Source organism: Xyrauchen texanus, chromosome 1, assembly GCF_025860055.1.
Source record: "Xyrauchen texanus isolate HMW12.3.18 chromosome 1, RBS_HiC_50CHRs, whole genome shotgun sequence".
In the NCBI taxonomy this organism is placed as follows: domain Eukaryota; kingdom Metazoa; phylum Chordata; class Actinopteri; order Cypriniformes; family Catostomidae; genus Xyrauchen; species Xyrauchen texanus.
In genome coordinates this window covers 17,770,652-17,787,556 of record NC_068276.1, presented here as the reverse complement: position 1 = coordinate 17,787,556, position 16,905 = coordinate 17,770,652, and the positions used below count along the sequence as shown (strand labels likewise).

The 16,905-nt window shown below is 38.0% G+C and overlaps 1 protein-coding gene across 1 annotated transcript; it reads left to right on the top strand.

Annotated features, from left to right (window-relative positions):
* Nucleotides 1-856: 856 nt before the first annotated feature.
* On the top strand, nt 857-12,150 carry LOC127644004 (cornifelin-like). The gene is made up of 4 exons (XM_052126995.1): nt 857-1,156; nt 1,742-1,860; nt 5,433-5,578; nt 11,751-12,150. The coding sequence occupies exons 2-4, from the start codon at nt 1,758-1,760 to the stop codon at nt 11,877-11,879; spliced, it is 378 nt and encodes a 125-aa protein (XP_051982955.1). The 5' UTR covers nt 857-1,156; nt 1,742-1,757; the 3' UTR covers nt 11,880-12,150.
* Nucleotides 12,151-16,905: the final 4,755 nt, after the last annotated feature.

The following is a 16,905-nucleotide window of genomic DNA, read 5'->3' as shown; positions in this document are numbered from 1 at the left end:
TGAGCTTGTTTGAGGATTTGGGTTAGGTTGACCATTTCGGGTACGATTGGGGAGACCGGCGGCCGAGCATCTTCATTGTGAATTCCGGTATATCTCGGAGGGTGCCAGTAGAAGCTGGTCTGTGGAACTCCTGCGAAACGAGGGAGGGAGACAGAGATTACATTGAAAACCCGGGGATAAGTCTGGCTGGGATAATGAAGTTGCAGAAAATGCTCTTCCATGTCAGACGTCTCATAAGGGACACGATGAACATAAATGATGCATTTTTTTTATAAGTCATGGGTCAGGAAAGTTCTCATTTCAGCATAGAGTTTTTTTCAAGTTATTAATAACGCATATTAACTCAACGCATATAGCCTATAGCAGATCAGTTTCTCAAGCATGCGATTAGGCGTGTGAAGGGGGTTGTGATAACAGCACAAAAATGTCAAATTATAAATTAGTCAAATTATAACTTGCATTAAGTGATATTCCCACAGTTGTGGTCTTGACAAGTCTTGAAATAAAATCCCGAGTCCTCTTTGTCTGATGCCGAGACAAGACCGAGTGAAAATGTGGTAGATTCTGAGACGAGACCTTCAATCTCGAGTAGCCTACTGCGACACGGCCATATTGTGTGAAATGTGACCCTGTGGGACTATGACTCCAGCTTGCTTTTAATGACAAGCCCACCGTTCGCTGTGATGATCTGAAACTTGTGATAGTGGATATCTTAATGTAAGTTATTTGATTAAAACAACGAGGCAGGCGAGGATTGCTTTCTGCATATGTGACGCAAGCGAGTGAGTCCTTTGAGATTTGCATAGACCTCGAACCAGTATGATGAAACGACTTGACGTTATTCTTTTCTGAAGTTCATCAGTGTTGTATGATGAATCACTTTGTGAGTGTGTGCGACAGAGAGTGAGAAAAAGAGAGAGAGAGAGAAAGGGAGAGAGAAAGTGAGAGAGAGAGAGAGAGAGAGAAAGTGAGTGAGAGAGAGAGAGAGAGAGAGAGAGAGAGAGAGAGAGAGAGAGAGAGTGAGTGAGTGAGTGAGTGAGTGAGAGTGAGAGAGAGAGAGAGAGAGAGAGAGAGCGCGCATTCCCGTAAGTTTCATTTCACGGAAGAAGACCACCTCAGGAAAGCTACGCCACAATCCTCCAGACTAAAAAGCAAGGTAGATAATACATAAGTATCAAAATCTATAAGTATATAGATGGCTCAACTCTTAGTGATTAATCAAATGTGTTTATCTGCAAAAGAGCAGGCTATCAGTTAATAGTATGTTTTTTACATGATGAAGTGCAAAAATGCAAAACGAGAATTTATTTGTGTATGAGAATTTTCTTTGCCACCATATACAAGCAAAGGCAAACTTTAATTAACGTTTTCTAGCAAATCACGGCAAAACCCGAAACTGCAATCTGATCACGTTGTGCCGAGAGAGTAGCCTGACTACATTTTGATAAAATTATATAATTGACCTCTTCGGACAAAATGTCTACTTTTGTTGTAAGAAAGTTTACACCTGGCACAAAATTCAAAGTAAAAACTTAAACAGAAAATACGGTGGGTAGATATGGGGAACACAAAAATGTTTTTGTTGTTGTTCGAAATTAGGATTAATTTATTAAATTATTATAAAAGTTGCAATTGTTTTCTATATCTAATATAGAAATATTGAATCTCATCTCTCTCTCTCTCTCTCTCTCTCTCTCTCTCTCTCTCTCTCTCTCTCTCTCTCAATCTCACACACACACAGATTTACTTTTGTAGCTATGGCAGTAAATCAACAAACTACAACCATTGTGACAACCCAGCAGGTTTCCTCGGGTACCTGGACCACAGGGATCTGTGACTGCTGTTCCGATATGAGTACTTGTAAGTCAACAACTGACACCGGTCAAAGCCAGTTTAAACTCTCACTTTACATTTATGGCCAGAGCAACTTTTGGTTTCCTTTGCTTAATCCAGCTTGTTTTAATGTGTCATCAATTCTCCTCCTAAACTTGTAATATTTGATGTTTACCAGTCATTGAGACAAAGCCACTACTCAGTGATCTCAATGATTTTGACCGTGGCATGATTGTTGGTGTCAGACGGGCTGTTTTGAATATTTCTGTAACTGCTGATCTCCTGGGATTTACACACACAACAGTCTCTAGAATTGACTCTGAATGATGCCAAAAACAAAAAAAAACATCCATTCAGGGCTGGACAGGGAAGATAAATCGGCCCGGGATTTTACATGGCAACTGGCCCAAAACTTCATGTCCTTTTCTGCATATTGCGGCGCCGTTTTGTTGTCTGTTATGCATAATGTGGCGGCTCATTTTAGCTTATCGTGGCCCATTCGGCACATTTTGCGTCCGATCCACCGGCCCACTCGGTTCTCCCGATGGCCAGTCCGCACCTGATCAAATCAAATCAAATCACTTTATTGTCACACTACCATGTACACAAGTGCAACAGTAGGTGAAAGTCTTGTGTGCAGTTCCGAGCAACATAGCAGTCATGAGACATATACCAATTACAGTAAACAACATCCTTACACAACACAATTTACATATCAAATTTACACATACTTACACAACACAATAATGATATACAATGTACAGTAAACAATACACACAATATAGAATACACTATATACAATACAGTAAAGTAAAGAGTATATGATATATATATATATATATAAAGTAGTTGTATTGAGGAGAATATGTTGACAGTCCAGTGTGAGATTATAGATTAATTGACCGATTCATTGATCAGCCCCAAATTGCGTCGGCCCACTGGGACAATGCTGGAATTCCATATTACAAGTCCACACATGCATCCAGTTGCAGTCCTGTGGATAGAAATGTCTTGTTGATGAGAGAGGTCAACAGAGAATGGTCTATGTTAACTCGGATAACCGCTCTGTATAATTTTGGTGAGAGGAATATCACCTGAGATGCGGGTTGGTGCTGTTTTGGTGGCATGAGGGCAGGTTGTTTTAATGTTGTGACTGATTGGTGAATACCAATATATATATATATATATATATATATATTGGTATTCACCAATCAGTCACAACATTAAAACAACCTGCCCTCATGCCACCAAACAGCACTAACCCACATCTCATATATATATATATATATATATTAGGGCTGTCAATCAATTAACATTTTTAATCGAATTAATTACATGGTGTCCCGATTAATTAATCGCAAATATTTACAAATATTTGCTGGGAAAGCCCCTCATATAACAATAACTCAATATAAAGATTATACATATTTATATCAATATATAATTATACACAGTTATCTTTAAATATAAAAAAATGATATATATATATATAATAAAAAAAATATTCAGATAAATAAAATGCATTACATTCTTGTGGATGAAGAGTTAATTATTAAGCCAATACAAAGAGCGGCTTTAGAATACAATGTATTGTTTACTACCATATTATTGAACATAAGTCAATCATTGGCATACAGTTCACAGCAATCCATTTCACAAGTGAATTTGTCAATCAGTTCGAGATTTATTATGAGGGCTTGTTTAAGGGCCGTCAATTTACACCTGAGTCAGACATGCTTGTGTAGCATCTCGGGTGTGTCGCGTCATAAAAATAAAATGTTTAGGTCACTGTGTCGAGTTAAATATAGTTTAATACTCAATCTTTAAACACATCTTGAGATCTCTTAGTTCGCATTTGCGCTTCTTCAAATGTTTTGAACACAAGAATGCAACTCAAGTTTGTGTTATTCTGCCTACTGAAGTGTTTTCTTCACTGTATAAACTGTGCGTTGCTCACACAGCTGAAATGTCACTTCTGGAGTAAACAGGTGGTACTACAAGCTTGCATTTCTCAGAAACTTCCTTATTATGTTCTGGGGGCAGTGCGATTAATTGCGTAATTTTTTTGTCAAATTAATCGCACCGAATTAACACGTTAAATCGACAGCCCTAATATATATATATTTTAGTGTACCTGAACAAAAAGAATCAGGGGAGTGCCCCATGCTTCTTAAGGCAATCAGAAAGCTAGTCAATCAGAGACACTTTGCTGAAACGTCTTTGGACAGTGGGGTTTTTGAGAGAGGGCATGTGGTTGAAGTCTAACATTAGGCTTTAAAAACATTTGAAATCCCTAACAACACTTTTAATACTTTATACACTCCATTGCATGGTAAAAGGGATTTGGAAATCCAATTGGGAGCAATACCTACTCTACAACAAGCCACATTCATCAGCTTCTAGTTTTCATCTAGAAAACCGCGCTTAAATTAAATTTGAAGTACAAACTGTGAAGAGGCATGCGCACAACACTTGTTTATATTGGACAAGCCGGTAATAACACCGGTAAAGGTGTTTACATGCATTGCATATCAGGGTAATGAGCAAAAATCTGCCTGTGTTGACTGGTTTGTTGCAACACATTCTCTCGGTTAAAATTGTCAGGATTCAAAAAAATACTACTACTACTTCTATTATTAACATGGAAAACAGGAAACAAGATAACTGGAACATGCTTCAAAATAAAAAGACATGTTGCCCCATCCACCTTATTTTGCAACACAGAAGTACAGTAAGCAAGTGGTTGCATTTCAGTCAAGTATAGTAAAGTTCTGCTGTCATTGACCACAATGTAAATGAATAGAAGGATAATAATACCAGATTTTTGTGAAATGGGCTTATAAACAATCACACAACCGCAGGATGGACAGCAGAAAAATATCCTAATGTTGGATAGTAATAGAGTAAGTAGATCATTCACTTGTTGCTTTGTGTTGTATTGAAGAGAAAATAATAAAATCTGCTTCTTACATTACCAAGAGTGTGATGATGCAGTGTTTCTTATCTCCATGTAAACCTCCATTCATATTAGGGATGCTCCGATCAGGATTTTTCAAAATTTGGCTAATTCGTATGATATTGTGTGACTGCACTCGTTTGAATTCCTACGACTTTCACTACAGCCAATGACGTTGCTGGACATCGTTTCCATCGAATACTCAACAATTACTTGCTTCTGTCACAAACAACAGCTTCCTATCATGTTTACACACTCTACTGGTTGGTTAAGTTTAGAAAGGGGTTTGGGTTAGGATATAATATTAATAAGTATGTCCTTAACACCTTGTGCACAGAACTCACGCTTCCACATTAGACATCCGGGAATTTGCATGTGATGAAGTCGTATGAGTTTATGCGAACAGCATCTTGCGAGACCATATGAAATAGCCAACTCATAAATTATGGATCGACTTTTCATGAGATCACTTTGGGTTATTCTAATGCCATTTTTTTACTTGCACTGAGAAAAGAATGTTGTTTAATGCGTTTACATGCCCACACATGTTGTTGTATTATTAAGCATAATATGTGTAAGATTATCATGCATGCAAACGCGCTCATTCACTCCTTCATCTCATTACTGTATGTGTGTGTTTCAGGTTGCTGTGCCTTATGGTGTTTCCCTTGCTTGCAGTGTCAGACAGTCTCTCAGTTTGGCTGGTGTTTCTGTATGCCATTGCTAGACTGCTGTATGGTAGTATCCTGCTGTCTTCGCCAGAAGATGAGAGAGCAATATAACATCCATGTGAGTTGAGTTCACACAATAAGCTGCATGCTGCATTTCCTCCCAACTAAACATAATAGGATAGATTTTAGATCTAATTACATGGAATCTCTCAGCGAATCGATACACTAAATGAACTGAACGAAAGAGAGAATGCTTCATATGAGAGAGAGAGAGAGAGAGAGAGAGAGAGAGAGAGAGAGAGGAAACATTAGATGAGCTTGTTTGATGATTGGCTCAGTTCACTTGGCTGAAAAATCCCACAACCCACATGCACATTAGCTGGACCAACCTGATTTTTAAATTTTTTTTTAATGATTTGTGCTAAAGAAGTAACAGTTAAAGATACCAATTCTTGTCAGATTTTATTGCTGATATGGCATATACACTCACCTAAAGAATTATTAGGAACACCTGTTCAATTTCTCATTAATGCAATTATCTAATCAACCAATCACATGGCAGTTGCTTCAATGCATTTAGGGGTGTGGTCCTGGTCAAGACAATCTCCTGAACTCCAAACTGAATGTCAGAATGGGAAAGAAAGGTGATTTAAGCAATTTTGAGCGTGGCATGGTTGTTGGTGCCAGACGGGCCGGTCTGAGTATTTCACAATCTGCTCAGTTACTGGGATTTTCACGCACAACCATTTCTAGGGTTTACAAAGAATGGTGTGAAAAGGGAAAAACATCCAGTATGTGGCAGTCCTGTGGGCTGAAAATGCCTTGTTGATGCTAGAGGTCAGAGGAGAATGGGCCGACTGATTCAAGCTGATAGAAGAGCAACTTTGCCTGAAATAACCACTCGCTACAACCGAGGTATGCAGCAAAGCATTTGTGAAGCCACAACACGCACAACCTTGAGGCGGATGGGCTACAACAGCAGAAGACCCCACCGGTACCACTCATCTCCACTACAAATAGGAAAAAGAGGCTACAATTTGCAAGAGCTCACCAAAATTGGACAGTTGAAGACTGGAAAAATGTTGCCTGGTCTAATGAGTCTCGATTTCTGTTGAGACATTCAGATGGTAGAGTCAGAATTTGGCGTAAACAGAATGAGAACATGGATCCATCATGCCTTGTTACCACTGTGCAGGCTGGTGGTGGTGGTGTAATGGTGTTGGGGATGTTTTCTTGGCACAATTTAGGCCCCTTAGTGCCAATTGGGCATTGTTTAAATGCCACGGCCTACCTGAGCATTGTTTCTGACTATGTGTCCATCCCTTTATGGCCACCATGTACCCATCCTCTGATGGCTACATCCAGCAGGATAATGCACCATGTCACAAAGCTTGAATCATTTCAAATTGGTTTCTTGAACATGACAATGAGTTCACTGTACTAAAATGGCCCCCACAGTCACCAGATCTCAACCCAATAGAGCATCTTTGGGATGTGGTGGAACGGGAGCTTCGTGCCCTGGATGTGCATCCCACAAATCTCCATCAACTGCAAGATGCTATCCTATCAATATGGGCCAACATTTCTAAAGAATGCTTTCAGCACCTTGTTGAATCAATGCCACGTAGAATTAAGGCAGTTCTGAAGGCGAAAGGGGGTCAAACACAGTATTAGTATGGTGTTCCTAATAATCATATTATAGTCATTATAAAATATAAATATAGTCATTTTATAAAATAGTCATATTATAAAAATGTTGACAGTTTAGGAGATTTACATACATAGGAGCTGTACTTAAAGGTACTTTCGTTCTTTGGCCGGTCCCCGGACTCACTGTCACCTGGACAGCGGTCCTCCACAACGGCGGGCGATGGCACAGGGCATCGCCTCCTGGAGGACGGCAGTAGGATCCTCCGCCTCCAGGCGGCTGGTAGCGAGCTCCTCTGCCCCCTGGCGGATGGCAGTGTCTTCTCTGCCTCCTGGCGAACCGCTCCAGTACCACCGTACCATACTTCCTCACGTCACGACCCTCTAAAAGCGCCGAGGGCTCTCCGACAGCGCATCCCTCCTCCTTCCTGGGTTTCGGCACCAATGTAACGTGTAAGGATGGGCAAGAAGGAGGCGGGAACTGGCTGAGCAGTCAACAAAACTAACTTATAATGACATATACAGACTTGCCAACCTATACGCATTTTGTGTAGCAGGTACACATTTAGACATCAAAGCACACGATTTGTCACTCTAAACTACGCAAAATCTGGTGACGCCTTTGTGTTCAATTGTGCTCGTGCAGTACTCAAGTCTTACAGCAAAAGGCAGCTGTGTCTAGTCTGCCAAAAAGCAAAAGAAGAAGAAGAGTTTGACCAATCATACCCTGGGTTCATTCCCCCAAATATCAAGCGGGGATGATTGACGAATGCATAATGTCAATCATTTCAAGAGACTGCAAATCGACAGCAACATAAAATAGGTTTTTATCCCTCTCGTTCCCCCTCCTCACGCCGTCTGGCTGGTTCCTCAAGAGAGGATGGCACTTTTAACTCCTTTACAAAGGTATATGGGCTTGGGTGGATGAGGAAAGTTGAAACTGTGAGTTAACATATACCTGCCAACCTTGGGAAAATATTTAATGTTAGTAACGTTAGCCTAACTTTATGTCATTTGCAAGCTAGCTTGCTTGTTCACCAGGCATTTAAGTTGGCAAAGTAATGGTCGATGTGTCGCAGATTGTTAAACGTGACTTTTCATAGTACCGTATTCATAATTATTTTTGCAGGCTTAACCCATCAGCGTAATGAGAAGAGCAGATCATGGCAGGATGAAAAAAAATCAAGTGCACATGCCGCATAAATAATGTTAACTAGAAATGTACTGGGAAGTGTGTGTGTGCCTTGCAGTTAAAATAAACATGACATCGGATTAGGAGGAACTGGCAGGGAGAGAGAGAGAGAAGCAGACCTAAAAAGAAGCGAGCCTATCACCCAGAAGTTCCTCACATTTTATCAGGAACAATGGCTGTTTCTCCACCCCTCAAAACTGCCAAATCATGCATTGTGCAATTACAGTGTAAAGGGATTTAGATGGGTGAGGAGGAGGCGAGAACCGGCTTGACAATATAAATAATAGTTTAATGAGAAACTTAAACAAAAGATAGGAGGCTTGATTAGCCTGATAAGAATCACGACCCGGTCCCGCCCTCCGCCCTGCCTCATACGATTTTTACATTAGCCACCAAGGAGCATCAGGTAATAATGTAGCTAAACCTCTAGTTTCAAAGGCCTACATTCCTAGCTAATTTTTTAACTGAATAGGCTTAATATTTTTCATTAGGCCTATATGATGTGTGCCTATATAAGCTGATTCAATTATTTAATTATTAAATAAAATGGAAACCCTGAACAGAATATTGGGTTTTATTCATAATTGACAGTGTTTACATAACACAAGTTTCTGTTCTCCATGTAAACCTCCATTCATATTAGGGATGCTCCGATCAGGATTTTTACAGCCGATACCGAACTTTTGTCACCTGATCGGCCGATACCAATCCCGATTATTTCTCCTTTTATTGGGATCTCTGTTATAACTGGCTAATATGTAAGCTTAGTTTTCTGCACACTTTCAATATTAACTGAGTTTTCCTCTTCCCAGTAAAATCTATTTCCCTTGCAAAAAGAAGAAGATTATTGCTAATTTGCAAATTGTCCATTGTTGCCAAAGGTTTGTTGCAGGTTCACCAATACCTGTGAAGAGCCGCAAACTTCTGGAAAACATTTGCATGTGAAAATAACGAGTGGCAAGTTTGCGGCTAGTTTGCCAGACCTCTAGATGTTTTGTAAGGGTTGCCTAGTTTTTGCTGACAAAAAAGTTTCAAAAGATGAAATGGCTAAAAAAATAAAAAAATAAAATAAAAAATAAAAAACAATGATTGGAAGAAAAAGACAGATATCTGAAAAATATGTCATAATACGAGGCAAGTAGCACATCTTCCACTATCGTTTTGACTTATTGAAAACAATTGTTTTAAAATAAATTATGTTACAAAAAGTTAGGCAACAATGACATTACATAAGGATTGCTAGTCATATCAGATAAGGTCAAATGGTGGAAACTGGTTTAGAGACTGGCATTGTTACCAACATTTTTCCATTGTCCTTCCTCAAAAATGACATTGAAAGCACTCCTGTACCACAATCCAGAATAAAATGCCCCATTAGAGATGCTAACGCTATCTAACGAAGTACCGTGCTAAGAGAGCTATCTCGCTAACTATCAGTCCAATAAAATATCTTGCCTTGAACTTCTTCTGAAATCCTTTCAGATCTCATGGCTGATGTTTTTTCCTGTTTTATTATTACGGGCTCTGTCACTTTCCCTCATTGCAGACTCGTTTCAAGGTTTCTTTCATTTCAAAAATGGGTGATTCCCCAGAGGGTTGACTTTTATAATTCAAAAAGATCAGTGCTGCTCATGTGTTGTGGCAACAAGCTTTCAGCTTCAAACTATACTACCCCACACACACACCCCTATCACCACACATATACACGCGCAGTAGTAGCTCTGGTCCAGACCTTATTTTCTTTATTTACGCACATGATGTAAGCGCACGGATGGCTGACAGAGGTTTGCAATTTCCTGCTAAATTCATCCCGAAAGCTCTAAAATATAAATCATTATTATAGGCTTACCATAGTGAATCAAGCTAATCGATTGCATTTGTCATTTTGTTTCTGTAAATTACTTAGACATGCCAGCCACAACAAGGTTTTCATTTCTCTTTTTTGTGATGAAATTCATCACTTCCAGTTCTATAAAAAAGTCAGTGTGAAAGTGAAAACAGATATTCATAAAGAAATAGACATAGCAGACATTAAACCCTTAACCCTTAAAAGGAATAGTTCACCCAAAAAAGACAATTCTCTCATCATTTACTCGCCCTCATGCCATCCCATATGTGTATGACTTTCTTTCTTTTGCTGAACACAATTACATTTTTAGAAGAATATTTCAGATCTGTAGGTCCAAACAATGCAAGTGAATGGTGACCATATGTTTAAATGTCAAAAAATCACAAAAAGGCAGTATAAAAATAATCCACATGACTCCGGTGATTAAATCCAAATCTTCAGAAGCAATATGATAAGTGTGAGAAACAGATACATTTTTTAAAGTACTTTTTACCATAAATCTCCACTTTCACTTTCACATTCAGCTTTGTGTTTTGGCAATTCATATTGTTTGTGCATATCGCCACCTACTGGTCAGCGCTGATCAAAGGTGGAGATTTAATAAAAAAAAGGACTTCATTATTTATCTAAGTCTAACCCACACCTAGGACTGGATCAAAGTTCTGATCGCCATTCACTTGCATTTTATGGACGTACAGATTTGAGATATTCTTCCAAAAATCTCAATTTTTGTTCTGCTGAAGAAAGGAAGTCATACACATCTAGGATGGCAAGAGGGTGAATAAATGATGAAAGAATAAAAAACTTTGTGTGAACTCTCCCTTTAAAAGCTCATTCATTGATGTCATGTGATGCTAGTCATAGTCACATTTATGTATATATAGGATTTATAATAAACTCTCCAGATTTTAAAACCTTTTTAATGACAGAAGTGCTCTATAAAAGTATTGGCCTTTGGATCGTTATCTCCATCCAACTGTAACCTCATCCATCTGATCTTTGACTTATTTCACAATGAATGTTTACTTTGGGTGTGGAGAGCTATTTTCTTCATTTAACCGAATGAATGCACTCTCATACAGCATGTCTTACACTCTACTTACATTTTTGCCTTAACTGATGCCATTTCAGATTTTGTCTGTTTTTGGCTGATACTCCCTTACAAATCCAACTAATCTGTATACATTTGAAAGTATTGCCTAGTAGTATTCCATCTGTACTCGAGAGGAAGTGTTCATCAAGAGTACAGATGGAATTGATTTCATTTGTATTTATTGGAGATAGATTATACCATAATAACGGTGAATGACAATTTTTTTTAAATAAATAAATAATGGCGTAGTGATCCTTGAGTGATTGTACTGAAAATACACAGGATATAGGAAAACAATAACGTGCCTCATTTGCATGTACAGTACTGCCCTTACGTCTTCAAGTTGTTGTTTTTTTTCCTCCGTTGTTTTAATTGTGTGCGATAATCACCTAAAAATGAATATTTATACACATTATATTCTTTTTGTAATTAAGTAGAAGAAGAAAACAAATGTAAATTCAGTGCTGTTAATGCAACTTTTTGTTGCTCTCACTTTGTTTCACCCTCAGGGTTCATGCTGCGATGACTTTTGCACTATCTTCTGCTGTTATCCATGTGCCTGGTGTCAGATGTCTCGAGAAATCAAGATTCGTGCTCGTTCTGGCACTGTGATCACCCAACAAATTATGCAAAGTTAGAGATCAGCTTTGCTATGAGTTCCAACAGTTTGGGTAATGATCAAAAAAGAAAGTGAGAAAGGGTGAGCTCTAAACAGGAAGTCTTTTTATTTTTTATGCTTGTTTTATTTTCAAATTTCAAGTTTTAGCTGTTATTCTCTCTTTTGTTAACCCTTATTTTGTATACCCAATACACACATTATTGTAACGTCTCTCTTTTCATTCTGTTTTAGAGATAAATATGGACACAATACAGGCATGCATGTAATGCGATATATATATATATATATATATATATATATATATATATATATATATATATATATATATATATATATATATATATATATAAACATTTTTTTTGGTCAAATTAACGAATGTAAAAAAAAACATCTTTATTGAATAGAATTTATATTGCCATATAAACAAAATCTTTTCTACTTTATTATTTTACTGCAACTTTTGTATTAGCTGTAATCTTTTCAGAAATAAAGCAATTTTTTCTTACACATGTTCTCCAATAGTTATGTTGGCGAGTAAATTTTTCTACCAATATTGGTTGAGAAAGGCCTTATTTTCTTTTTGAGAAGATCCTAAGTGCGAACAACAGGACCGTGAAAATTATTATTCTTAAGCTGGTGTAGAACTCATTTTAACACTTTTTTCCCCCCTCCACTACACATGCAGCACCTTTAAATAGATGTCCATAGATGTTTTTGTGGCTAGTCCTTACTTAGTTTACAGCAATATATTTGTACTACTATTTGTTAAATGTTATGCTCTAGAATAGATACACGAGATAGCCAAATGTGTGTGGACACCTGAACACCACACCCACATGTGCTTGTTGAATATTTGATTGTAGAACCATGGGCATTAGACATCCAATTCATCCTAAAGGTGTTCAAGGTGGTTTAGGTTTGGGCACTCTATGGGTCAGTCAGGTTCTTCCACACTCAATTCATTTCTTTACAACCTAGCTTTGTGCACATGAACATTTTCATACTGGAACAGAAATGGGCCTTCACAAAACTGTTACCACAAAGTTGGATGTCCACAATTTTCTACAATGTAAAAATGCTATATCATTAAGATTTGTCTTCACTGGAATTATTGGAATAGCCAAACCAGATTATTGGAAGGGGGTGTCCACATACTTTTAGCCTTGTAATTAATGGACATAGAATATAATCTATACTGCAGAAAAGTTCAAATATATGCCATTATTAACATGCATTAAAAAATGTCAGTTATGAAATACCAATTTCTGCTATGTATCTTTTAAAAACATGCAGCGAGAACAAGCAAATTATTTGCAACAAGAACAGGTCTTAGATTACAGTCTTGAAGGTCAAGCGAGGACTGACAAAATCCACAGGTTTTAGAATTCAAACAATTATTACATCTTTGTATTTATTTAAATGTTTTTATTTATTTAAAATGGTATTTATTTAAAAGTTGTAAATACTACAAACATACATTCATAGGATACACAGCACATTTGCCTGATGTTGTCAGGTGTGTATGGTGAAATTTTCTTTTCATATACCTTTGTGAAATGTATTATTTCCGGACAAATATTTATGCAAATGTAATACTAAGAATTTACCTCTATTACCTCAAAGTTTCAAATCACTTTGCATTTTTGCAAAATAGCAGAGAGGTACAAACATTCAGTTCTGTTTCAGGCTTGCACAAAACACACAATAGGAATACACATCATTTATCTTTATGTAGTATTGTGAAAGCTTTCTGGAGGTGACATATGATTCTGGATTATTCTTAAGTTTCATGCTCTATTATTCAAATGCATGACTGACAATAAGATGTTTTTGTAGGAGTACAGAATGCTGAATAGTTCACTAACGTTCTCAACACACACTTCAAGGTCTTAAATGCTATTGTCATGCATATTTTTAAAGTCTTGCAGCATATTTAGATGACTAGTTAATAATCAACTTCAAGTCCGTGGGCATAAAGACATAGCCATTGCAATCCAGAGGCAAAGGTGGGTATTTTGGTAATCAGACCTGAACTACAATGATCATCTGATAATAAAGAACTTAGGCACAGAGCTCAATGCAGACCAATTTTTACACATCAGTGTATTTTATCTGCAGTCAAAAGTTTGTTTTCTTTCTGACTTTTCTTTCAAGGTCCCCTGAGTCTCAGCGTGACATTGTTTTAAACGGAAAAGAACTTACAATCTAGATACACTCACACAAATGCACATTTATCTTGAAAAAGATGAATTAAGCTTTAGCTGAATCATTTTCTCACATGTAACATCAAAAAAAAAAATTTACAGCATGGAAGCATCTAATGAATGTACAGTATTGGAAATGTTCAATTCAGCATACACAACCACGATGCTCAAAATGGGAACACACGGTGACAGCGTGGGTGGGCCGGGCCGGGCCGGGCCGTGATGATGCACGTTCTGCCCCTAATCAGGCTAATCAAGCCTACGAGAGGGATAAAGGCGGCCAGATGTGGCTCGCGAACTGCCGCCTCCAGCCGCTTTTATCCCTCTGGTGGGCTTGATTAGCCTGATTATGGGCAGGGTGTGCATCATGATGCCCCGGCCCGCCCTCCTCCTTGCAATAGACCATATTAAGAATCAAAGGAATGTACATTTTGGAGCAGGATGATTTGTGTAAACTGTCATAATTATGTATTTTGAAATAAATGTAAATGTCTGTTGTATCTTCTCACATGTATTACTTTGTATAAATTCTGCAAGTGGTTTGTAAACTTATGATACAATAGGGGTGCAATCTAATGCCCTCTACTATATGTTGTAGAACAAAACGTTTCTTTAAATAGTGTTACCCACAGACCTAATGTCAAAAAAAATCTTTATACATTTTGCCTACAAATTGATGCCATGACTGAATAGCTGCCCGGGGTAATCAAAAATGACTGCAAAATGGACTTTCTTGCCTTAAAAGGGACTTTGCATATACAATACCTTCCTTCTTTGTGTTTGACCACTGTAACAAGATTTTATATTTACATCTGACAACTTTTTAATTTAGTTTTTGAATAATAATGATTAATTCATAATTATATGTAATTATTCAGTGTATCACCACTTCTACCTCTTAACATATTCAAACACAACTTGTTGAGGTCACAAGTTTCGGTTTCTTGTGTAATAATGGACACATGTTTGCATGTCTACTGTTCTTTCTCTCTTTTTTTGGAGATCAGCCAAATGCAGCAGGAAATGGCAGAACACAGCTTTGATCTTTATACAAACTCTCAACGGCCATGAGAGAGTGAGAGAGAGAGAGAAGAATAGAGACAGGAAAGAAGGCAATATGTGGGAGAGGCACTGGAGTAGATGAATCAAGTCTTAAGATTGTTGTTGTATGGTGGTTATTCATATAGAAATTGTAAAATTGTTGTTCAGATAAGTCTCTCATGTGTTTATGCATGCCTCACACTGCAGACTGCAATAGCAAGCAACAGCACTGTTTTATGCAAATTAGATGGATTATTTGGGGGCTTTCAGATAGATAATATACAGACATTTAGCTGATGCAAAAGGAGCTGTGGCTGACAAATTCACATGGACTTCGTCTAAAATTAATAACTTTGTCACTTTATAATGTTTTGCTTATTGTACAGTTTCTTGTCAAATGAAATAATTTGTTTGGTAGAATGACATGTTTCTCTAAGGTTTTGTTTATAGTCAAGAATTCAGATTCCAGAAATATGGCAGATGTTGTTCACCTTAAAGGGGTCATGACATATTCTTTTTTTAGAATCTTCCCTGAAGTTTTGCAACAAAGCAAGTCAACAAATAATTGAATGATATATGATCATTTTCCACCCTGTCTCTGGCCTTCTGTCTGAAACACTCAGTTTTAAGCTAGCTGGCCCTTTAAGACTTCAGTGTAAATGCCCACTGTTCTGATTGGCTAACTTTGTGCAGTCCCTCAAATTCAGCCATATTTGAAACTGAATCAAAAGAAAACTAACAAGCTTCACATTATCATTCATAACTACATTTCAGGGTTAACAAAAAACGCACACTCAACACATTTCATGTGAATGTCACATTTTCATTTCCTTTGCATAGCTTGAATCATATTGTGACAAAATAGCAATCCACTCTGATGTGAGCCAATAGGGGCAGCGACACTAAGAAAATACAGAATTATAGGAGTGTAGTAATTTCGCGAGTGGAGCTCCTGTTTGACTTGTACTGTAGCCTGTATACTGAAAGCTCGCAAGATTTTAAATAAAAAATAAAAAACTTCCGATTTATTCACCTGCATATTTGGCAGCATCCATTGGCTTAGGCCCCTATAAAGATGAGCAGCATTCCTTTATCGAGGTAGTGCAATTTTGATTGACCATCTTTTTGTTTTAAACAGAGAGGGGACACGCAGGCTGGATGTTTGACTGTGACATAAGTTGAGAACATTGAGAGAGGTATTTGGTGATTTTCAATGTGAATGTAATTTACCGCTGTTGCTTGTGTTCTTCTGTTACGTTTGTGTTTACTCTGTTCACCTACAATGCTCTGTGTTTCTCACACATGCTTGTGTTTTTACTCTGCTGATTTACATGTGTTTTAGGTGAATCCAAGCAGTGGCATACAGCCAAGTCTGGCTGCAATGTATGGTGTAACCACTGTTTTCCTCATAGTATTTTTTAGTAGTATTTTGCATCTGTATTTGGTCGCTATCCTTTTCTGCATATCGCAGCGCCGTATTTTGGTCCATTCTGCATAACGCGGCGGCTCGATTTAGCTTATCGCGGACCCACCAGACTCCTCAGTTCTCCCGATGGCCAGTCCACCCCCAATCGTCCCCAAAGAGCGTCAGCCCACCGGGAAAATGTCCGGTATGCCAGATTACCAGTCCAGTCCAGCCCTGCTCCTAACCCAAATACAAAGGGAGTGGCGTAGTCTGGGTCTGTTAGAGACATAGTGTTGCCACACATACAATCCACACTGGAATGCTCTGAATTCGCAAATGTAATACAATCAACTCTGATGTTGGGTGCTTCAACATGCCAAAGCAGAGACACTGGT

Bases quoted from the DNA above. Each gene is read 5' to 3' on its own strand.
- LOC127644004 (XM_052126995.1), top strand. From the start codon at position 1,758: ATGGCAGTAAATCAACAAACTACAACCATTGTGACAACCCAGCAGGTT. The intron at 1,861-5,432 runs GTAAGTCAACAA...TGTGTGTTTCAG, and splicing joins CTGTTCCGATATGAGTACTT to GTTGCTGTGCCTTATGGTGT. The intron at 5,579-11,750 runs GTGAGTTGAGTT...TTTCACCCTCAG, and splicing joins GAGAGCAATATAACATCCAT to GGTTCATGCTGCGATGACTT.